General features: G+C 47.7%; 1 protein-coding gene across 1 annotated transcript; it reads left to right on the plus strand.

The window, feature by feature from the left end:
- The first annotated feature begins 784 nt into the window (after nt 1-784).
- LOC114567795 (sterile alpha motif domain-containing protein 3) lies at nt 785-13230 on the plus strand. The gene is made up of 7 exons (XM_028596900.1): nt 785-901; nt 1568-1729; nt 1824-1911; nt 2109-2264; nt 2518-2724; nt 3102-3178; nt 12948-13230. The coding sequence occupies exons 2-7, from the start codon at nt 1713-1715 to the stop codon at nt 13228-13230; spliced, it is 828 nt and encodes a 275-aa protein (XP_028452701.1). The 5' UTR covers nt 785-901; nt 1568-1712.
- The last annotated feature ends 12102 nt before the right edge of the window (nt 13231-25332 follow it).

The following is a 25332-nucleotide window of genomic DNA, read 5'->3' on the forward strand; positions in this document are numbered from 1 at the left end:
GCCGAACAGTCTTTTGTTCCGAAATATTTTAATTCTAAAGCAAAGCCATTTGGGCGGAATGCGGTAGCCAGTGAGGGTTTGAAATTATGATTTAGTCTTTATTTTGTCGTCAAACTGTCTTAGAGCATTTTCATAAAACCATGTCGCTAAGACCGACCTTAAATTACAACACCAGTCAGGTTAACTGACAGAATCGACCAACGGTTAACCTCCCTTTCGAGTAATGTTAACGTTTAACGTTAGCTAACTGCTGTTATAAAAAATAAACCAATTACTATCATTAATGGGTTTAACTTTTTTCAATACTTTACCCGCTGTCCTGGAAAAAAAAAAGCAAGATAGGCCTAACGTTACGTGATATTAATATATTCAGGGGTATGTGAGTGTGTGTGTGTGTGTGTGTGTGTGTGTGTGTGTGTGTGTGAGTGAGAGACACACATTTCCAGCGTCTCTAATGAGGTAGCTACGCCTAAATACTTTCAATGTGTTTTTATATGGATATTAGGGCTTCTCAAAGTCCGGACCAAACGGCAAGCCCATACGTCTGGATATGAAAAAAAATACCCAATGAACCAAACTGGATCAAAACTAATTTTTTTCCATTGACTTACATTAACTTTACAGTCTGACATAATGTGCCTTTTTAAATTGTTGTATGCTGTTACCACAGTTGTGGTTAACATTGCTGTTTTTTTCTTCTTCTATATTGTATGTTAGATAATGAAGTTGATGGAGAAGCAGTGGACTATGGATTGACTGAGATGTTGGTTTCATACCTCTTTGAAGGATCATTTAAGAAGCAAGCCAAATTCAACCAATTTGTTCAGCAGTGGAAAGAAACCGTGACACTAACCCTTGAGCCTGTCCCGGTACATTCAGAGAAGGCTACAGCGGAATCAAGGTACCAGTAACTGTAATGTTATGTGAGTGTCATAACGTTAGGCCTAAGAACCATGGAAAATAACTATAATCTCATAGCCATATAATCTAGCTTTATGGTTACTACTGAATGTTTTTATCTGGATCTGAATTCACCTGGCTCTGGTAATTTATGTAGTGTAACATTATGCATTAGTGTGTACACACTCTAGTAGAATGTAACTAAGTACATTTACTCCAGTACTGTACTTCAGACCAAATGTTGAGGTACATGAGTCTTTTCTTTTCATGCCACTTTCTACTTCTACTCCGCTACATTTCAGAGAGAAATATTGGACTTTTTACTCCACTACATTCATCTGTTACAGCTTTAGTTACTAGTTACTTTACAAATTAAGATTACTGCACACAGAACACATGTAGTTTATAAAATCTGATGTTTGATTCTAAAGTAAACTAGCCGACAATATAACGGTCTACAAGTCCAGCTGAGACGATGAGACCATTAAACACACAACTGGTTGGATCCTTTTACTCACACTACAATGGTTTAATACTTTAACTACATTTTCCTGATGATACTACACTTTTACTGAAGTAACATTTACACTGCAGGACTTTAACTTGTATTGTTACAGTGTGGTTAATTTGCCATACATTTTAAGACTATTGTTTTATTTCACCATAGTCATGCCATCCCATCATCAGCCTTCCCAGCAGTTTTCATCATTCCTAAATTTCCCAGAGATGTTCAGACAAAGTTGGACCAAAAACCGCCATGCAAAATTGAGAGATCCGATCACTACAAAATCATAAGAACATTGTATGAAACCATGGCCCTGATCAAAATGTAAGTTTTTCAACCCAAATGGATCACGGCATTTGAGTTATTAATACTATGTCTGATGTTACATTCCTCACCTTCTTTTGCATCGCTGTTACAGGTTCCCGACCAATGATGACTATGTGAAAGTGTGCAAGGCCCTGATTTTGAAGTACCCTTTCTTAAAGGACAAAGAAGGCAATGGTTATGTGAGTTGACAGATTATTAATTGTCAACCTTTATTTATTATACCTAGAGTACTAATGCAGTCCAGATATTAACTATGTTTTCTGCATTTTTATGCACACATTGTTTTCCCGCATGTATTTTCATGCTTGTGCTTTCAGTTTTCTGCAAGTGGTTTGTATGCCTATTTAATTGTTCTATTTAATATTCTTTTAAATAGCATACCTGGCACATGTCTCTCAAACGTAAGTTCAAATATGAGCGGCTGCCACTGATAGATGATGAGGAGGTGAGAAGAATGAAACTGAAATTTGGTCATCACAAAAAGCCTTTGCAACACAAAGAAAACACAAGCAAACGAGCCAAGACATCAAAGGTCAGAGCATCTTCTTTGGTTCGCTGTATATCTATATGTGCATGTTTTACACACAAGCAGTGTGGCCCAATGGTTAGCCCCTTAACCCAGCATGGTAGAGAATAGTTCCCCCTGTAAAGTGCTTTAAGTAGCTATGATAAAGCGCTATATAAAATGTAATAAATTATTATCAAGGGCTCATTTTTCATAAACATTAAAAAGGGGAAAAGCAACTGTCAAATGAGCAAAGGTTTGTCATCCCTTTGTGTCGTAGGAGGTGGATATTATTGGGGAGGATGATACCTCAGTAGCGAGCCATGTGAAAGTCCTGCAGGACCAGTACCGGAAGACACAGCCAGATGCCCGAATGGTGGAGGAACGGATGATGAGGACATTCGCTTGGAGAAGGCGAGAGATTGCCAATGGGATGACTGTCGAAGAAGCCATTAACAAATATCCATTCCTTAAGAGTCCATGCGGGGTTTGTCTACATTTTTTATTTCCTTACTTTATTTAGCCTACTCTTCTCGCCTGAAGAACACCCTGATTTTCATTCAGCGATATGTTCTAAAAATGTCTGAGGTTGGTGACAAGCCTCTACCTGTTAGTGTGACCAGGGTAATCAACATTTTAGCTTGATCAACAACAGCAATGCGAACACCATTCAGCTGTCCTAAATGCTCTCGAAGAGCCTTCACATTGGTGAAGTTAATCCAGCACATCGGACTTGTTCATGCACATGAGCCATATTTTACCATAACACGTGGCCTTAACAAATGTCAGTCAACATTTTCTAAATATGAGTCCTTCCGACGACATATTCGTCGATATATACGAGCCACTGCTCATGATATACAGGAAACAGTAGTGGGCGAGGAGGAGCAGGGGCCCAGTGATGCTGTCAATCCTCCTGAACCTCCGGAGATGAATGAACTGTTAGTGCAGTTTAGAAAGAATCTTTTTGGCTTTATTCTGTAATCGAGGAAAAAAAAAAACACCTTCTGGATGACGTAAATTTTTTGTTTGACTTCTTTAAAGCAAACTATGATGCATTTCTAAAATATCATCTTGAAAAAAAATGGCTTCAATGTGGAATCTTGTCCTGAACTTTATGAAGTTCTGCAGTGCTCTGACTTTTTTTCAGAGGCATCAAAACTTGTTAGGTCTCCGCATATGTTGAAAAACTACTGCAAATCCAACCTTGAAATGACTGAACCTGTAGACTACGCACTGAGAGACCCAAGTGGTCATAAAGTTGGAAGCTACTCTTATATACCCATTTGTGATGTACTTCAGAAATACTGCTCTCGTGAAGATGTTTGGGATTCTATGCAGAGAGAGCGAAACTGTGAAAGAGATGTACATGTTCTAACTGATTATAGAGATGGATTTTATTTCAGGGACCACAAGGTATTTGCAGATAATCCAGATGCTCTAAGGTTACACCTATATGAGGATGAATTTGAGGTGTGTAATCCGCCGGGTTCTAAACGTAACAAGCACAAACTTTGTGCATTTTACTACACTGTTGGAAACGTAGGTTCAAAGTACTGCTCACAGCTAAAACATATCCATCTAGCTTTGCTTGTCCGTTACGTTCAAGTCAAAAAGTTTGGTCTAGATGTAATTTTGAAACCATTACTGGATGACCTTAAGAAACTGTCACCAGAGGGACTAACTATCATTGTTAATGGCATGGAGAAGCATGTTTTTGGAGCTGGAGCTGCAATATTGGGAGACAATCTGTCATCTCACATGATAGGTGGATTTACCATGTCTTTTGGTGCTGGTCGAATCTGTAGATAGTGCATGGCTACTCACTCTGAGATGAGAAAGAACTTCAGTGAATCGGATTTTGTTTTAAGAAATGTTGATGTACACAGATACCATTTAGAATGTGTAAAACAAAATCCAGAAAACAAAGGAATGTATGGAGTTCGTGGTGGATGTGTATTTGACCAGTTAGATTACTTTGACGTCACAACATCTCTTCCTCCAGATGTCATGCATGATTTCTTTGAGGGTGTAGCACCGTTGGTATTGAGGCTTGTTGTATGTAAAGCTCATCAAGAAAAACATATAACCATGCAAGAACTAAATGAGGAACTAAGAAAGATGTCTATTGGACAAAATGATAGGACAAATAAGCCTGTACCTTTCTCAGAAAATATTTTACATGGATCCAGTTTTGTTGGATCTGCTTCACAGAAGTGGCGTTTATTCCGCCTACTTCCCTTCTTGATGGCACACAGGGTACCTGAAGGCTGCAGTTACTGGCGAATCCATTTATTGTGTCGTGAAATTGCCGACATTGTAATGGCACCGGTTGTTAAAAAAGAGTCTCTTCCTCTTCTTGACCAATTAATTTCTGAGTTTTTGTGTGGTATGGAAAAAGAGTTTGGAAATGTGATAACTCCGAAATGTCATTACTTGATCCATTATTCTCGTCTAATGTTGTCCTACGGTCCTTTACGGTCTTTGTGGTGCATGAGATTTGAAGGGAAACATCAGTATTTCAAACAGGTAGCTAGTTCCTCAAGGAACTTTGTCAATGTTACATCAACTTTAAGCAGCCGCCATTAGTTTAGACAGCGTGTCATGACATATACATGATTCTTGAACATGACTTAAACATCCACTTTGTCTGCCAGAAACAGGGGCGGCGGTTCTACATTGAATTACACCCAGGGCGAGACCCTCTTCGAGCACCCCCCCCCTGATTATATTATATATAAATTATATTTCTAGCATTTGAAAAACACACTTAATTTAACTATTATCACAACTATTAGTATTTAACTATTGCAATTACAATAGGAAACACACTTTTTAAGGTGCACAATCTCCACCTCCAGCATTGCCAAAAGACAATGAACACAATTCTGCACAAAATATGACAGTATAAATTATCAGAACTTAAAATAAATATACACTATATACATAAATGTGCCAACAATATATACAATCAGAAAAAAATTAACAAGAGCAGAGAGCAACAATAATATAAAATATTATGGATAATATACAAATAAAATATAGACATATTTTAAATAGCACAAATCCTTCATCACACAAACGTGAAGACACACTAAAGAGAATCTAATTATTATACTATAGAACTAAGAACAGAAAACCCAAACTAAAACTAAAACCTGACCTTTCTGGCCTTCCTTGATGCAAAATCATCAATGATGTCATCGTATGAAATCTGCTCCCGTATTGAGTGATTCATATTTATGATGGCAAGGCCAGTGATCCTTGGGACATGTTTGACCTCAGGTATGACTTGATCAACTTTAGTTTGGAAAAGCTCCTCTCTGCTGGAGCCACAGTGACTGACAGGGACAGACTGGGACCAAAAATCAGCCCTGGCATTTTGGCCCAGACCGGCCCACCACATAAGATCACAGATACCACCCGTCCTTGCTCTCCTCTGAATATGTATAGCAACTCCTACTCCTTAAAACTACTAACGCCATGTAATGAGTAAGCAAGGATCAGTGAGAGTTGAGATATTAAATACTTCAAAAAAGTGCCATTTATTAATACACTAAAACGGTATACTCCTCATGAATCATAAAACAAGCTATATATATATAGCTTGTTTTATGATTGTTATATATATATATATATATATATATATATATATATATATATATATACATACACACACACACACACACACATATATGGCCCTGTGCTTCTATTTGAAGAGGTCTATCATGAGTTTTTGTCTGCCAATGCAGATAGAAAAGCTACAATTCTCGTTAAGAACGTTTGCATGATGTGCGACGTTTATCTAGGCTACAGTAAAGCTTGCCTACGTCTTTTATTGTTGTAGTGTTATCATTAACAGTTTGACCACCACTCATTTTTGGCTCAGTTTTATCAAGGGGTTAAGTGTTTTAAGGGGAGTGCTTACCGCAGGTTCTACTCTCACTCCCTCATCAGTCCCTCTCCTCCTGAGTCTCCTCCTCACTGCCACTGCCGCTGACACCACCAGCACCACTATCCTCGGCCACGGGAGCTGATGAGGTCCTGCTACTGCCGAAAACATGTCTTTTCGCCTTTTTCTTTGATTTGAGCCGCTTGGGTAACTTTTTTTCATTTGACATAAAAGAAAGGTTTAGACTTGTCTTGCTCCGTCTCTGTGTACTTCGCAGTTCTCCTGTCACCGTGTGTTTATCTTAATATTCGCGCCCGCACCGTTCATTTCATTGTGAAAGTAGGGGGTGCAAGCAGGGCGCCTGCAGCTGCAATTCTACACACAGTGAAATGGTAGATAGGCTAACAGAATATGGAAAGCCGCTTCACGGCGCAGAGGATTTTTTTTTTTGTAAGTTCTCGTGCCGCCCCCCATGTGACATGAAAAAATGCCGCCCCGGGCGGCTGCCCGGTTCGCCCGTGCCTAAAACCGCCACTGGCCAGAAACATAGCAGACAAAAGTAAATGTTGGTTGAGTGACCCTAGATTAGTTAGAAAAGTTATTTAATAGCATTAACCTGAGTCAGGTAAAGCCATTTTGAGTGGTTTTAGAGAATGTACTGGTGCATCCTGGGGCCTCATTTAGAAAACTGTGCGTAGATTCTATTCTGAAGGATTTCGTGCGCAAAAAAGTCAGAATTTTCGTACCCAAAAACACGCGGTCCTGCACGAGCCTCACGCTCCTCCAAAGGTCGTCCCATATTTGTCCTAATAAGGTCCATGTTAATCAATCAATGAATATTCCAGCCTTGAAAGGAGCCCTTGATCACCAATCACAAAATGGAAAAATGGGGGGAAACACGATTCAGTGATCAGTTTGGAAGCCTTAAACCTTGTGTAGTGTTCATATTTTTGTTACACAAACTTAATGTAATGTAAAAGATTTAGCTCAATTACCAATGATACATAGGACTACATCATTTATGGTTCATATTTGCCACTTACCCCTTTGAGATCACATTTATGATCATATGATCATTTTCGATATTTTGTGAGAAAACAAGGAAATTCAATTATTAAAAAAGGTAAAAAATAGAAACAAAATTTTCAATCAAATCAGATCAAACAAACAACGCATTTCACGGGGAGAGGCAGGGGAGAGCAGTGGAGGAAAAGCGCATTTCCTCCGCTGCACGGTGTGGGAGGATCCCGTGCCTCTCCCCCGTTGCTGGCAGCCCCTCGCCGGGCGCCGCGACCGGCTCTGGGTCGGTTTAGCAAGAACGGGATTGTTCTTGTTAAATACTTAACAGATTTAGCCCAGTTACCAATGATATACATCATTTATGGATATTTGCCATTTACCCCTGTGAGATCACATTTATGATCATATAATAATTTTCGTTTTTTGTGAGAAAGGAAATTCAATCATTAAAAAGGTAAAAAATAGAAACAAGATTTTGGATCATTTATTGGTGCAAAACAGGTGAAAGTGCTTGAAATGTGACAATTTGGTAACTTGTATGGTAACTGTGTGGGAATAGCATGTGCAGAAAGACAACATTCCCACACACAGACAACAATACAATCAGACACGACCACATAAAGACGCAGACGCGCGCGCGCGCACACACACACACACACACACACACACACACACACACACACACACACACACACACACACCAAACAACGCATTTCCCGGGGAGAGGCAGGGGTGAGCAGCGGAGGAAAAGTACATTTCCTCCGCTGCACGGTGTGGGAGGAGAATCCGTGTATCATTCGTTCTTTTTATATTCAATTGAGATTCCGTTGCTCGCAGCCCCTTGTTGGGCGCCGCGACCGGCTCTGGGTCGGTTTAGCAAGAACGGGATTGTTGGGTTCAGGAAAACAAAAACTGGGTTAGGTTCGGAAAACGGGCATACCATGGGAGTTCACTAAAACGCAGTCTACAAAACCTTGGGAGCATTTACGCACGATCACACGTGTGGTCAAAAGTTTGCGGAAAACTGGGAACATTTTTACGCATGGAAATTCTTTATAAATCCCGACTATTGCGAGGAATGTTGCAACGACAAATTTCACCCTGCTTCACGCAACTTTTTCTTGCGTAACAGGTTTTAAAAATGAGGCCCCTGGTCTAAAGTCAGTGGCGCGTTATTCAGATGCTATTTTAGGGGCGCATGCTTGGCCATAATGTAGCGTGTGCACAATGCGCAAACACTTCTCTCAACTAAACGGACGCAGCAGTTCCCATTTTTGCAAACCATACATAATTACAAGGAAAAATATTACTGAAAATGCGCTTCAGGTGTTTGGATAGGAGGCACTTTACAGTACAGTCCTCAAAAAGTCCCAGCATTCTTTGTGGCTTGTTGTGATTTACACAACATTTCCATGAATCATGGATGTGTTGATGACATAAATGAGGAAATATTAGAGGACTTAAGGAGACGTAATGTTGAACTACGGCGGGATCTGGTCCGGGAGTAATGCGCGATGTGCTCCTGATGGAGCGCGTGAACGGAGATGAAGTGGGGGGAGGAGGAAGGGGCACAACAGGTGCAGGTGGTGCGTTAGGAGGCCCACGCTCCATGGCTGCAGCAATCCTCTCATACTTGAGGAGATGCGCCCGAGAGGCCGCAGCAACATCGCCACCCGGCCAAGACGGGCATCCCGGACAGCTCCCACTGGCGTGCGCCAGGGACATCCTCCGTCATAATAGCAATCCGCCATGGAACAAGCGCGCCTGCTCTTAAAGGGAATGTGAGATGACGCTCTGATTGGTTTATTGCACGCCCAAACCACACCTAGCTACTTCAGACCAACCCATTTTAGATTTGCGTCGGGCGCTAGGGTCATTTATACCGCCGGTATAATAGCAACAGTGCTCGAGATCCGCCCACAAAGCTACTTGGGTTTTGTGTTTCATACTTGCGTTTCAGATCGTTAAAATAGGGCCCTGGGTGTGTAAATGTCAATGTGCATCATCACACACGCAAACATAATAGAATCTATTTTTAGATTCCATATGTATGCAGAACCAACAGACTAAAAAAAACAGCCTTTTCCACCTGGCAGACAAAATCACAAACCCTTCTCTCCATCTCCTCCCTCTATAGACTTCTATAAACCCCAAAAACTGGAAGTGCAATAACATTATGTATATAGTGCCACCTCATCGTGTTTGTTTATCTTGATTGTTATATTTTACTATTTAAATTTCTACTTTGTTGTTATTGTCTATTTTACTATTTCAATTTTATATTTCTGTTTGTCTATCATTTAACTGTCATATTGAGAGCCGCTCAACTGTGTTTTGTTATTGAAAATAATGACAATAAAGATGTATTCTATTCCATTCCGATGATCATAACTCTGCATATCAGTATCAACACATCATTACAGTCCCTTACACGGGCTAACATTTTTTATTGAACATATTAATTAGTGGATGTACCAAAGGTTTTTACAACTTAACCCAGATAAAATGGAAATAGTTGTATTGGGTCCCAAACAGGAAAGACTACAATTCAGTTCCTACCTTGAATCCATGGCACTAAAAGCTAAAACCAAACCAGAAACATGAGGCAATGGACTCAGACTTAAAATTTCAACAAGCACATAAAGACACAAACCAAGTCAGCCTACTACCACCTTAAAATTAATTGCATGGATTAAAGGGTATCTGACAGAAAAAACTAGCAGGCTAGACTACTGTAAGGTTGCTTTCACACCTGCCTTGTTTGGTTCATTTAAAATGAAAGCTGGAGCGTTTGGTCGGATAGTCCAGTTCGTATTGGGCTCATCCGAACTCTGGCGCGAAGCAAACAAATGAACTCTGGTCATGCTTTTTAAGAGTAAAAATGGGGGTCTCAGTTCACTTCAGGGTAAAACGCGATCTGAGAGAAGCTGAAGCTGTTCTGAGCACACATGACAGCAAATCAGCCATCTTGGATTTTGTATGTTAAGTTTCATTTTACGAACACGTTTAAGACTGTAGGATGCACAAAAACTCAAGGATTTATGCAGCCGTGTTCAATCTAGTATCGTAATTGGACTTGGGCATGGCATGTTGTCTCTATAGCGCACCCCCCCAGTTGGTGACTCTGGTTGCTTAACAATACCACCAAACCGGGTGTTCTGCTTCGCACGTGTGAAACTACAGTTCAAACTCCATGTTCAGAGTCACTGGAGCCTCTCCCTGAATTTGTCTGGATTTGACTCAGCTCTGTAGAATCTCTGTAATTAGAGAGGAGGGGTTCCATGTAGATCCCAACTGCAACTAGGGGCGTAGCACAACAATTCTGGGCCCTGTATAAAGGCATTCTCTATGGGCCACTCCCAGCATCCACAGCTATTCATTCTAGCATCTTTTTGGGCCCTCCTCACATGAGTGCCCTGGGTACTCGGTCCCCTTTCCACCCACAGTCCGAAACCCCTGACTGCAATTAACAATTATTTTCATTGTTGATTAATATGTCATTATCTATTATTATCTTGAATAATCAAGTTTGGTCTGTAAAAGGTCAGAAAAATGGTAAAAAATGTGGATCAGTGTTTCCCAAAGCCTAAAATAACATCCTCAAATGTTGTTTTGTCCACAATTCAAATATATTCAGTTTACTGTCACAGAAGGGAGAAGCAACTAGAACATATTCACATTGAAGAACCTGGAATCAGAGAAAATTGACCCTTTTTTTAAATCAAACTGAGTAATCAATAATCAATAGTTAGGTGATACATTTTATAGTTGATAACTTTGCACCTCTATTTCCATCACCAACCAAGGCCAAAATAACCACTATTACTGCTTTGTACCTGTTGTAGAAGTCCCAGATATGTCGGGAAACCAAAAGCCGTCAGGTCTGGGTTCATAACAACCAGAACGCACACAGCTTTTTATTTTATCACATTAATTTTTTCTACCCATTTCTGATTCAAGAACTTTATGAACGCCAGGGAAATCTCAACGCTGATAGGTTTTCACGACATAGCTAGGTCTGCAACTAACAATTCTTTTCTTTGTCAATTAATCTGTCGATTCTTTTCTCAATAAATAGATCATTTGTTTTGTCCATAAAATGTCAGAAATTGGTGAAACATGTTGATCAGTGTTTCCCCAAGATCACATGTCTTGTTTTGTCCACAACTCAGAGAGAAACAGACAGAAACAAACACACAGTGAGAAACAGAAATAGACAGACTGAGACAGAGAGGGGACACAGACGGACTGAGACCGACAGGGAAAAACTGAAACAGACAGACGGTTACATGTAGCACGGAGGAGTAGGGAATGGCGGACCCAAAATGCAGAGAGCAGGCAGGCAGGCGGGAGAACTTTTGAAGTGGAGGATTTATTAAACACAAACAAACCAAGGGAGTTAGCTGCAGCAGGCAAAAAACGATTCCAAAAACAAAGACAAAAAAGGTATGAAAAAACCAAGGGAATCCAAGAACAGGAATAACCAGGAGCACAGACATAGACGAGGGCTGACACTGGGGGACACAAAACACACAAAATGATTGGACACTGGACAAGGGGAACACAAAGACTAAATACAGAGGGTAATGAGATAACACAAGACAGGTGACACAAGGGCTGGGAAACAGGTGAAACACATTAGGCTGGGCAGAGCATTCAAAAAAGGAGGGAAACACAAGACAGGAAGTAAATTGGACAAGACAAGACAGAAAACCAGAGACTTCAAAATAAAACAGGAAACTGAGCAAAATACAACACAGAAAACAGACTACCAAACTAAGACAACACCAAAACCATAACACAGACAGGGAAAAAAGAAACAGACAGACTGAGACAGACAGGGAGAAACAGAAACAGACCAAGACAGAAACAGACAGATGGAAAAAGAAACAGACAGACTGAGACAGACAGACAAACACACAGAGACAGAGAGAAACAAACAGACCGAGACAGGGAGAAGGGAGAAACAGAAACAGACAGACAGACAGACAGACAGAAGCGGAACGCAAAAGATATATACTAATTGTGGGAGCAACCATCCGACAACGTTTTTGTTCCCTTTTTTGACCTTTGGAATGCGCCGTGGTCGACGCGCTTAAACAAGTCTCAGAATGACTCCACAGTTTTCTTTTTGTTTTCACGTTTATTTTTTCTTTTCACTCAAGCTTCAATGGGATACGTGATTTTGTCTTTTTCACAGAGTAGATAAACTGTCCTTACCAGACGGCGTACAAGCAGTGACAGCAGAGCCAAAATAAAGGATATAACAAAAATCAACTTTTACGCAATCACGTTCTGTGTGGTACTTGAAAGAGCGGTCAAAAAACCGTAAGGCTACAAACCAAAAGGCAACTAACTGAATGACAGCTCCTGGCTTTTATACACCAGCTGAAGCAATCACTACCTCAATCAGCTGATTGTCAAAAAGCTGTGACAATATGCCACACATCAAGATCAATTAACACAAATTACCAATTTCCATCAAGCCTGGTTTACTGCAATTGTCACTGCATCTATGCACAATTTATCAAAATAAAAGTTAATATCAAAATCACACTTTTGGCTCCAACATTCCGGCCCCTAATAGTTATGTAACTTCACATGACTATTACAACAAATACAAGCGGAGCCAATACACATGAAAGCATCTACAGTAATTCATCACAACGATAGCATAAAGCCAAGTCCATTGTGCATTAATGTCCATCTTCAAGTCCTTTAAGCCCTTTTCTTTTTTTACTCATGAGCATACAGTCCATAGTGTGTATGAGTGTGCTCACAACCTTTGTCGCAAACAGAGTCGCAGTTATTCGATCTGCCTCAGAGGCTTCCCAATGGAGGTACGTGAACGGTTACATGAATCCAGCAGATTGTGTATCAAGAGGCATCACCGCAAGTCGCTTCATGAGAGATGAAGTCTGGTTGTCAGGGCCAGAGTTCCTCCGTCTCCCTGAGCCTCAGTGGCCTAAAGTTCCAGATTTGTGCCTCACAGCCAGCGACCCTGATGTGAAAGTACTTGCGGTAACGGTTACCACCAAGGAGGATTGCACAGACACAGTCAACAAGTTGCTCACGTACTAGTCCCAGTGGCATCGCCTCAAAAGAGCTGTCGCGTGGATGCTACGTTTCAAAGCCTTGCTGACTGCTCGCAAAAACACAGGTCTGGACAAAAAGGAGATAAAATGTGACAAAGGATCTCTCTCTGTTGGAAACCTGCAGGAAGCGGAAAATGCAATCATTCAGTTTTGTCAGTGTGTCATTTAGGGAGGAGCTGACTGCACTAAAGGACTTTCAGTAAAAAAGAGCAGCCATCTTTACGGCGTACAAGCAGTGACAGCAGAGCCAAAATAAAGGATATAACAAAAATCAACTTTTACGCAATCAGCCTAGTTTACTGCAATTGTCACTGCATCTATGCACAATTTATCAAAATAAAAGTTAATATCAAAATCACACTTTTGACTCCAACACTAATGTTTATATTACTGCCTGTAGTATTCAATTCAACTGTTTGTGAAAGTGCTGTCATGGTGCAAGTCATGGGTCTTGAGGCGAGACTGGAATCATTGTGAGGGACTCAGAGGTGCGGATCTCTTGGGGGAGGGAGTTCCAGAGCCTGGGAGCTGCCCTGGAGAATGCTCTGTCCCCAAAACTGCGGAGGTTGGATTTTTGGATACAGAGGAGACCAGCTGGGGTGGATCTGCGGGACCGTGAGGGTTGGTAGGGGGAGAGGAGGTCAGAGAGGTATGAGGGGGCCAGATGGTGGAGGGCTTTGTAGGTGAGGACCAGGATTTTGTAGGTGATCCAGTGGGAGATAGGAAGCCAGTGAAGTTGTTTTAGGACTGTAGTGACGTGGTGCCAGGATTTGGAGCGGGTGATGAGTCGGGCGGCTGAGTTCTGGACCAGTTGGAGTCGGTTGATGTTGGTAGAGCTGATGCCGAGAAGAAGTGAGTTGCAGTAGTCCAGTCGGGAGGAGATGAAGGCGTGAATGAGTCTTTCAGCAGCGGGGGGTGTGAGCAAGGGTCTGATTTTGGCAATGTTGCAGAGGTGAAAGAAGGAGGTTTTAATGACATGACGGATGTGGGGCTCAAGGGAGAGGGTGGAGTCAAAGATCATGCCAAGCTTGCGGGCCTGGGGAGATGGGGAGACAATGATGCTGTCGATGGTGAGAGTGGGGTTATTGATTTTGCTGAGTGTGGATTTGGAGCCTATGAGGAGGAATTCTGTTTTATCGTTGTTGAGTTTGAGGAAGTTGTGTTGCATCCAGGTTTTAATAGCTGACAGACAGGAGTTGATGTGGGAGAGGGGAGGATTGTGTTGGGATTTGGTGCTGAGGTAGATCTGGGTGTCATCGGTGTAACAGTGGAAGTCCAGGTTGAAGTGGCGGAGTATCTGACCAAGAGGGAGGGTGTAGATGATGAAGAGGAGGGGGCCGAGTACAGAGCCTTGGGGAACACCTTGAGTGACTGTGGCTGTGGCAGAGGTGTGGTTATGGAGAGAGATGAAGTGGGATCTGTTGGAAAGGTAGGAGTGGAGCCAGCTGAGTACAGTACCTTCGATACCAAGATCTTTGAGTCTGGTGAGCAGGATGTTATGGCTCACGGTATCGAAGGCTGCACTCAGGTCGAGGAGGATAAGGATGTTGAGGGACCCAGTCAGCAGAGAAACTTAAACAGTGATTTCACAAAAACTGTCAAAGATATCAAACACCTAGTAGACTCTGAATACCTGAATATTTTGTGAACGGTTTGAGGTCTGTAGGTGAAAGAATTTAGGAGGAGATACATTTTAAAGCAAAAGAGGATTTCAAGGATTTCAAGCCTGCTCTCATTGACTTTAATGTTTTAAAAAAAAGTGTTTAAAAGCTTAATATTTTAAAAAAGTATAAATAGTAGAGCAAAAGTTGAAGAAGAGCACACGTGCTGAAAATGCTGAACATTTTAATAGTTGAATGGTTTTTATAGCTGAAAGTATGCAGAAGTTAGAGACGACCGAAAAACGTACGGAAGACGGAATAATAAATAAAGAACAGGATAACAATAGTTGGAATGCAACAAATATTTCTAATGATATCAAAAATAATTTTGCCAAAATATAAAATCAAAAGCTGTATCTTAAAAGGAAATGTTTTTGGAAATGTTCCAGTTCACTTTGGAACCTAAACAAAAGAAGTATGAATAGGCTATTATAGCCGTGGCTGCACCTTAAAATGAATGACTCATACAAATCGTTTGGAGTCTGACATTGTATTACCTGCTTTGTGTGAATGGATATAAAAGATGATGTGTGTTCAGTGGATGACATTTATCAGCAAACAGAAACAGGTGAAATTACAGCTTCAATCACTGCATTAAAGACAAATCTTCAGCAGACCTGTAAGTATTTAAAGGAGGAATATTTATCCAATTTCATTTAATGCAAGGCGTTAATGTCATTCTTTAATAACTATGCATTTATCTTCGATAATAGTCATCATAATCATTACCAACGATTATATGTGATTGTTAGTGTTACACTTATCGGCTTATTGTTTAATTTTTTTTTTTCAGGGGGTAAAAGAGAAAAGACTTAAAAAGTGTTCTTAATATGAATGCTTGAATTATGTTGTATGTGTCTATGTTGTGTATGTTGGTATTAGACAGATGTTTTTTTTTTTACTTAAAAGTTTACTTAATGAAGAAAAAAGCTTGTTTTCTTGTAGAAAAAACAATGTAGACGCTTGCGATAACACAATGACAGTTCTTGTGTTGTAGATCCTAACATTTATACGTGGTAGTTTGCATTTAAAGTTAACAAGGTATTATTGTCTCAAAGATGCCATGTTAATGTAAAGAAATTGAGTAAATTAATTTTAACATATGCAATAAGTAACTTACTTCATTTTGATAGTTCAACAATTTACTATATTGCCTAAATATCAGTATGTAGTGGTTTAAATAAAGATTTTAGTTGATGAATTCAGCTATCTGGTTGTCATTACTTCACTGAATCTAACTGAATTGAATAATTACATTTTTTCACAAGTAAAGCACCTTCCCAAAATGATGATGAAGATCAGTGTCCTCCTTCTTCTGTGTGTTGGTAAGTTCAAAATTATTAATTAAAAATAAATGTGCTGTAAAGAGATCAAAGACGATCAAAATCTGAATTTTATACTGATCAACCATGACTATGTTGAAGACCATCAGACAATGCACTTGTCAAATGAGTTTGAAATTTTGAACTAAATGTGCACCTGATCAAACAATTTCTACTCAAAACAGTCTCTGGCAACGCACAGTCAACCACAGTGGCTCCACAAGTAAACACAGTTGCCCCAGCAGTAACAACGACTGCCCCAGCAGTAACGACAGCAGCCCCAGCATTGACAACAGCTGCAGCCGCAGTGACCACAGCTGCCCCTGCAGTAACTACAGCTGCCCCAGAAGTTCTGACAGCTACCCCAGCAGTGACGACAGCTGGCCCATTAGTAACCACAGCGACCCCAGCAGTGACGACAGCTGCCCCAGCAGTAACCACAGCCTCCCCAGCATCAACCACAGCTGCCCCTGTAGTAACCACAGCTGCCCCAGCAGTAACCACATCTGCCCCAGCAGTAACCACAGCTGCCCCAGCAGTGACGACAGCTGGCCCAGCAGTAACAACAGCTGCCCCAGCAGTAACCACAGCTGCCCCAGCAGTGACCACAGCTGCACCAGCATCAACCACAGCTGCCCCTGCAGTAACCACAGCTGCCCCAGCAGTAACCACATCTGCCCCAGCAGTGACGACAGCTGCCGCAGCAGTAACCACAGCTGCCCCTGCAGTAAGAACAACTGCCCCAGCATGTACCACAGCTGCCCCTGCAGTAACAACAGCTGCACCCGCTGTTACGACATCTTCCCCAGCAGTAACCACAGCTGCCCCAGCTGTTACGACAGCTGCCCCAGCATCAACCACAGCTGCCCCTGCAGTAACTACAGCTGCCCCAGCAGTAACCACAGCTGCCCCAGCATTAACCACAGCTGCCCTAACAGTAACCACAGCTGCCCCAGCATTGAACACAGCGGCCCCAGCAATTCCGACAGCTGCCCCAGCAGTAAACACAGCGGCCTCAGCATCAACCACAGCTGCCCCTGCAGTAACCACAGCTGCCCCAGCAGTAACCACAGCTGCCCCAGCAGTGACGACAGCTGCACCCGCAGTAACCACAGCTGCCCCAGCAGTAACCACAGCTGCCCCAGCTGTGACGACAGCTGCCCCAGTAGTGACAACAACTGCCCCAGCAGTAACCACAGCGGCCTCAGCAGTGACGACAGCTGCCCCAACAGTGACGACAGCTGCCCCAGCATCAACCACAGCTGCCCCTGCAGTAACCACAGCTGCCCCCGCAGTGACCACAGCTGCCCCTGCAGTAACCACAGCTGCCCCAGCAGTGACGACATCTGCCCGAGCAGTAACCACAGCTGCCCCAGCAGTAACAACAGCTGCCCCAGCTGTGACGACAGCTGCCCCAGCATCAACCACAGCTGCACCCGCTGTAACCACAGCCGCCCCAGCAGTAACCACAGCTGCCCCAGAAATTCCGACAGCTGCCCCAGCAGTAAACACATCTGCCCCAGCTGTGACGACAGCTGCCCTAGCATCAACCACAGCTGCCCCTGCAGTAACCACAACTGCCCCAGCAGTGACGACAACTGCCCCATTAGTAACCACAGCGGCCCCAGCAGTGACAACAACTGCCCCAGCAGTGACGACAACTGCCCCATCATCAACCACACCGGCCTCAGCAGTGACGACAGCTGCCCCAGCATCAACCACAGCTGCCCCAGCAATAACAACAGCTGCACCAGCAGCAACAACAGCTGCCCCTGCAGTAACCACAGCTGCCCCAACAGTAACGACAGCTGCCCCAACAGTAACGACAGCTGCACCCACCGTAACAACAGCTGCCCCAGCTGTGACGACAGCTGCCCCATTAGTAACCACAGCGGCCCCAGCAGTGACAACAACTGCCCCAGCAGTGACGACAACTGCCCCAGCAGTAACCACAGCTGCCCCAGCAGTGACGACAGCTGCCCCATTAGTAACCACAGCGGCCCCAGCAGTGACAACAACTGCCCCAGCAGTGACGACAACTGCCCCAGCAGTAAACACAGCTGCCCCAGCAGTAACCACAGCTTCCCCAGCAGTAACAACAGCTGCCCTAGCAGTAACCACAGCGGCCCCAGCAGTAACCACAGCTGCCCCAGCAGTGACGACAACTGCCCCAGCAGTAAACACAGCTGCCCCAGCTGTGACGACAGCTGCCCCAACATCAACTACAGCTGCCCCTGCAGTAACCACAGCTGCCCCAGCAGTGACGACAGCTGCACCAGCATCAACCACAGCTGCCCCTGCAGTAACTACAGCTGCCCCTGCAGTAACTACAGCTGCCCCAGCAGTGACGACAGCTTCCCCAGCAGTAACCACAGCTGCCCCATCATCAACTACCGCTGCCCCAGCATCACCCACAGCTGCCCCTGCAGTATCCACAACTGCCCCAGCAGTAACTACAACTGCCCCAGCAGTGACAACAGCTGCACCCGCTGTAACCACAGCCGCCCCAGCAGTAACCACAGCTGGCCCAGCAATTCCGACAGCTGCCCCAGCAGTAAACACAGCTGCCCCAGCTGTGACAACATCTGCCCCAGCATCAACCACAGCTGCCCCTGCAGTAACCACAGCTGCCCCAGCAGTAGCAACAGCTGCCCCAACATCAACCACAGCTGCCCCAGCAGTGACGACAGCTGCCCCAGCTGTGACGACAGCTGCCCCAGCATCAACCACAGCTGCCCCAGCAGTGACCACAGCTGCACCAGCATCAACCACAGCTGCCCCTGCAGTAACCACAGCTGCCCCAGCAGTAACCACATCCGCCCCAGCAGTGACGACAGCTGCCCCAGCAGTAACCACAGCTGCCCCAGCTGTGACAACAGCTGCCCCAGCATCAACCACAGCTATCCCTGAAGTAACTACAGCTGCCCCAGCAGTGACGACATCTGCCCCTGCAGTAACCACAGCTGCCCCAGCAGCAACAACAGCGGCCCCAGAAGTGACAACAGCTGCCCCAGCATCAACCACAGCTGCCCCAACAGTAACGACAGCTGCCCCAGCAGTGACAACAGCTGTACCAGAATCAACCACAGCTGCCCCTGCAGTAACCACAGCTGCCCCTGCAGTAACTACAGCTGCCCCAGCAGTAACCACAGCTGCCCCAGCAGTAACCACAGCTGCCCTAACAGTAACCACAGCTGCCCCAGCATTGACCACAGCGGCCCCAGCAATTCCGACAGCTGCCCCAGCAGTGACAACAACTGCCCCTGCAGTAAACACAGCGGCCTCACCATCAACCACAGCTGCCCCAGCATCAACCACAGCTGCCCCAGCAGTAACAACGGTGTCCCCAGCAGTGACGACAGCTGCCCCAGCTGTGGCGACAGCTGCCCCAGCATCAACCACAGCTGCCCCTGCAGTAACCACAGCTGCCCCAGCAGTAACAACAGCTGCCCCAGCCTCAACGACAGCTGCCCCAGCATCAACCACAGCTGCCCCTGCAGTAACTACAGCTGCCCCAGCATTGACGACAGCTGCACCCGCAGTAACCACAGCTGCCCCAGCAGTACCCACAGCTGCCCCAGCAGTGACGACAGTTGCCCCAGCAGTAACCACAGCTGCCCCAGCAGTAACCACAGCTGCCCCAGCAGTGACGACAGTTGCCCCAGCAGTAACAACAGCTGCCCCAGCAGTAACCACAGCTGCCCCAGCAGTAACCACAGCTGCCCCAGCTGTTACGGCAGCTGCCCCAGCATCAACCACAGCTGCCCCTGCAGTAACTACAGCTGCCCCAGCAGTAACCACAGCTGCCCCAGCAGTAACCACAGCTGCCCCTGCAGTAACCGCAGCTGCTCCGGCAGTGACCACAGCCGCCCCAGCAATTCCGACAGCTGCCCCAGCAGTGACAACAACTGCCCCTGCAGTAAACACAGCGGCCTCACCATCAACCACAGCTGCCCCAGCATCAACCACAGCTGCCCCTGCAGTAACCACAGCTGCCCCAGCAGTAGCAACAGCTGCCCCAACATCAACCACAGCTGCCCCAGCAGTGACGACAGCTGCCCCAGCTGTGACGACAGCTGCCCCAGCATCAACCACAGCTGCCCCAGCAGTGACCACAGCTGCACCAGCATCAACCACAGCTGCCCCTGCAGTAACCACAGCTGCCCCAGCAGTAACCACATCTGCCCCAGCAGTGACGACAGCTGCCCCAGCAGTAACCACAGCTGCCCCAGCTGTGACAACAGCTGCCCCAGCATCAACCACAGCTATCCCTGAAGTAACTACAGCTGCCCCAGCAGTGACGACATCTGCCCCTGCAGTAACCACAGCTGCCCCAGCAGCAACAACAGCGGCCCCAGAAGTGACAACAGCTGCCCCAGCATCAACCACAGCTGCCCCAACAGTAACGACAGCTGCCCCAGCAGTGACAACAGCTGTACCAGAATCAACCACAGCTGCCCCTGCAGTAACCACAGCTGCCCCTGCAGTAACTACAGCTGCCCCAGCAGTAACCACAGCTGCCCCAGCAGTAACCACAGCTGCCCTAACAGTAACCACAGCTGCCCCAGCATTGACCACAGCGGCCCCAGCAATTCCGACAGCTGCCCCAGCAGTGACAACAACTGCCCCTGCAGTAAACACAGCGGCCTCACCATCAACCACAGCTGCCCCAGCATCAACCACAGCTGCCCCAGCAGTAACAACGGTGTCCCCAGCAGTGCGACAGCTGCCCCAGCTGTGGCGACAGCTGCCCCAGCATCAACCACAGCTGCCCCTGCAGTAACCACAGCTGCCCCAGCAGTAACAACAGCTGCCCCAGCCTCAACGACAGCTGCCCCAGCATCAACCACAGCTGCCCCTGCAGTAACTACAGCTGCCCCAGCATTGGCGACAGCTGCACCCGCGGTAACCACAGCTGCCCCAGCAGTAACCACAGCTGCCCCAGCAGTGGCGACAGCTGCCCCAGCAGTAACCACAGCTGCCCCAGCAGTAACCACAGCTGCCCCAGCAGTGACGACAGTTGCCCCAGCAGTAACAACAGCTGCCCCAGCAGTAACCACAGCTGCCCCAGCAGTAACCACAGCTGCCCCAGCTGTTACGGCAGCTGCCCCAGCATCAACCACAGCTGCCCCTGCAGTAACTACAGCTGCCCCAGCAGTAACCACAGCTGCCCCAGCAGTAACCACAGCTGCCCCTGCAGTAACCGCAGCTGCTCCGGCAGTGACCACAGCCGCCCCAGCAATTCCGACAGCTGCCCCAGCAGTGACAACAACTGCCCCTGCAGTAAACACAGCGGCCTCACCATCAACCACAGCTGCCCCAGCATCAACCACAGCTGCCCCAGCATTGACCACAGCGGCCCCAGCAATTCCGACAGCTGCCCCAGCAGTAAACACAGCGGCCTCAGCATCAACCACAGCTGCCCCAGCTGTGACGACAGCTGCCCCAGCATCAACCACAGCTGCCCCTGCAGTAACCACAGCTGCCCCAGCAGTAACAACAGCTGCCTCAGCATCAACCACAGCGGCCCCAGCCTCAACGACAGCTGCCCCAGCAGTAACCACAGCTGCCCCAGCAGTGACGACAGCTGCACCCGCAGTAACCACAGCTGCCCCAGCAGTAACCACAGCTGCCCCAGCTGTGACGACAGCTGCTCCAGTAGTGACAACAACTGCCCCAGCAGTAACCACAGCGGCCTCAGCAGTGACGACAGCTGCCCCAACAGTGACGACAGCTGCCCCAGCATCAACCACAGCTGCCCCTGCAGTAACCACAGCTGCCCCCGCAGTGACCACAGCTGCCCCTGCAGTAACCACAGCTGCCCCAGCAGTGACGACATCTGCCCGAGCAGTAACCACAGCTGCCCCAGCAGTAACCACAGCTGCCCCAGCTGTGACAACAGCTGCCCCAGCATCAACCACAGCTATCCCTGAAGTAACTACAGCTGCCCCAGCAGTGACGACATCTGCCCCTGCAGTAACCACAGCTGCCCCAGCAGCAACAACAGCGGCCCCAGAAGTGACAACAGCTGCCCCAGCATCAACCACAGCTGCCCCAACAGTAACGACAGCTGCCCCAGCAGTGACAACAGCTGTACCAGAATCAACCACAGCTGCCCCTGCAGTAACCACAGCTGCCCCTGCAGTAACTACAGCTGCCCCAGCAGTAACCACAGCTGCCCCAGCAGTAACCACAGCTGCCCTAACAGTAACCACAGCTGCCCCAGCATTGACCACAGCGGCCCCAGCAATTCCGACAGCTGCCCCAGCAGTGACAACAACTGCCCCTGCAGTAAACACAGCGGCCTCACCATCAACCACAGCTGCCCCAGCATCAACCACAGCTGCCCCAGCAGTAACAACGGTGTCCCCAGCAGTGGCGACAGCTGCCCCAGCTGTGGCGACAGCTGCCCCAGCATCAACCACAGCTGCCCCTGCAGTAACCACAGCTGCCCCAGCAGTAACAACAGCTGCCCCAGCCTCAACGACAGCTGCCCCAGCATCAACCACAGCTGCCCCTGCAGTAACTACAGCTGCCCCAGCAGTAACCACAGCTGCCCCAGCAGTAACCACAGCTGCCCCAGCAGTGACGACAGTTGCCCCAGCAGTAACCACAGCTGCCCCAGCAGTAACCACAGCTGCCCCAGCAGTGACGACAGTTGCCCCAGCAGTAACAACAGCTGCCCCAGCAGTAACCACAGCTGCCCCAGCAGTAACCACAGCTGCCCCAGCTGTTACGGCAGCTGCCCCAGCATCAACCACAGCTGCCCCTGCAGTAACTACAGCTGCCCCAGCAGTAACCACAGCTGCCCCAGCAGTAACCACAGCTGCCCCTGCAGTAACCGCAGCTGCTCCGGCAGTGACCACAGCCGCCCCAGCAATTCCGACAGCTGCCCCAGCAGTGACAACAACTGCCCCTGCAGTAAACACAGCGGCCTCACCATCAACCACAGCTGCCCCAGCATTGACCACAGCGGCCCCAGCAATTCCGACAGCTGCCCCAGCAGTAAACACAGCGGCCTCAGCATCAACCACAGCTGCCCCAGCTGTGACGACAGCTGCCCCAGCATCAACCACAGCTGCCCCTGCAGTAACCACAGCTGCCCCAGCAGTAACAACAGCTGCCTCAGCATCAACCACAGCGGCCCCAGCCTCAACGACAGCTGCCCCAGCAGTAACCACAGCTGCCCCAGCAGTGACGACAGCTGCACCCGCAGTAACCACAGCTGCCCCAGCAGTAACCACAGCTGCCCCAGCTGTGACGACAGCTGCTCCAGTAGTGACAACAACTGCCCCAGCAGTAACCACAGCGGCCTCAGCAGTGACGACAGCTGCCCCAACAGTGACGACAGCTGCCCCAGCATCAACCACAGCTGCCCCTGCAGTAACCACAGCTGCCCCTGCAGTGACCACAGCTGCCCCTGCAGTAACCACAGCTGCCCCAGCAGTGACGACATCTGCCCGAGCAGTAACCACAGCTGCCCCAGCAGTAACAACAGCTGCCCCAGCTGTGACGACAGCTGCCCCAGCAGTAACCACAGCGGCCCCAGCAGTGACAACAGCTGCCCCAGCAGTAACCACAGCTGCCCCAGCTGTGACGACAGCTGCCCCAGCATCAACCACAGCTGCCCCTGCAGTAACCACAGCTGCCCCAGCAGTAACAACAGCTGCCTCAGCATCAACCACAGCGGCCCCAGCCTCAACGACAGCTGCCCCAGCAGTAACCACAGCTGCCCCAGCAGCAACAACAGCGGCCCCAGCATTGACGACAGCTGCCCCAGCATCAACCACAGCTGCCCCTGCAGTAACTACAGCTGCCCCAGCAGTACCCACAGCTGCCCCAGCAATGACAACAGCTGCACCCGCAGTAACCACAGCTGCCCCAGCAGTAACCACAGCTGCCCCTGCAGTAACCACAGCTGCACCAGCATCAACCACAGCTGCCCCTGCAGTAACCACAGCTGCTCCAGCAGTGACCACAGCTGCCCCAGCAGTGACGACAGCTGCCCCAGCAGTAACAACAGCTGCCCCAGCAGTAACGACAGCTGCACCAGCATCAACCACAGCTGCCCCTGCAGTAACTACAGCTGCCCCTGCAGTAACTACAGCTGCCCCAGCAGTGACGACAGCTGCCCCAGCAGTAACCACAGCTGCCCCAGCGGTGACAACAGCTGCCCCAGCAGTAACCACAGTTGCCCAAGCTGTGACGACAGCTGCCCCAGCATCAACCACAGCTGCACCCGCTGTAACCACAGCCGCCCCAGCAGTAACCACAGCTGCCCCAGAAATTCCGACAGCTGCCCCAGCGGTAAACACAGCTGCCCCAGCTGCTGCCCTAGCATCAACCACAGCTGCCCCTGCAGTAACCACAACTGCCCCAGCAGTGACGACAACTGCCCCATTAGTAACCACAGCGGCCCCAGCAGTGACAACAACTGCCCCAGCAGTGACAACAACTGCCCCAGCAGTGACGGCAACTGCCCCATCATCAACCACAGCGGCCTCAGCAGTGACGACAGCTGCCCCAGCATCAACCACAGCTGCCCCAGCAGTAACAACAGCTGCACCAGCAGCAACAACAGCTGCCCCTGCAGTAACCACAGCTGCCCCAGCAGTAACCACAGCTGCCCCTGCAGTAACCACAGCTGCCCCAACCGACAGCTGCACCCAGTAACAACAACGACAGCTGCCCCATTAGCTGCCCCAGCAGTGACAACAGCTGCCCCAGCAGTGACAACTGCCCCAGCAGTAACCACAGCTGCCCCCCAGCACAACAACTGCCCCAGCAGTGCCCCATTAGTAACCACAGCGGCCCCAGCAGTGACAACAACTGCCCCAGCAGTGACGACAACTGCCCCAGCAGTAAACACAGCTGCCCCAGCAGTAACCACAGCGGCCCCAGCAGTAACCACAGCTGCCCCAGCAGTGATGACAACAGCCCCAGCAGTAAACACAGCTGCCCCAGCTGTGACGACAGCTGCCCCAACATCAACTACAACTGCCCCTGCAGTAACCACAGCTGCCCCAGCAGTGACAACAGCTGCACCAGCATCAACCACAGCTGCCCCTGCAGTAACTACAGCTGCCCCTGCAGTAACTACAGCTG

Source organism: Perca flavescens, chromosome 14, assembly GCF_004354835.1.
Source record: "Perca flavescens isolate YP-PL-M2 chromosome 14, PFLA_1.0, whole genome shotgun sequence".
NCBI lineage: Eukaryota > Metazoa > Chordata > Actinopteri > Perciformes > Percidae > Perca > Perca flavescens.

Bases quoted from the DNA above. Each gene is read 5' to 3' on its own strand.
- LOC114567795 (XM_028596900.1), top strand. The intron at 2,265-2,517 runs GTCAGAGCATCT...TTTGTGTCGTAG, and splicing joins AACGAGCCAAGACATCAAAG to GAGGTGGATATTATTGGGGA. The intron at 3,179-12,947 runs GTTAGTGCAGTT...TGTCGCAAACAG, and splicing joins CCTCCGGAGATGAATGAACT to AGTCGCAGTTATTCGATCTG.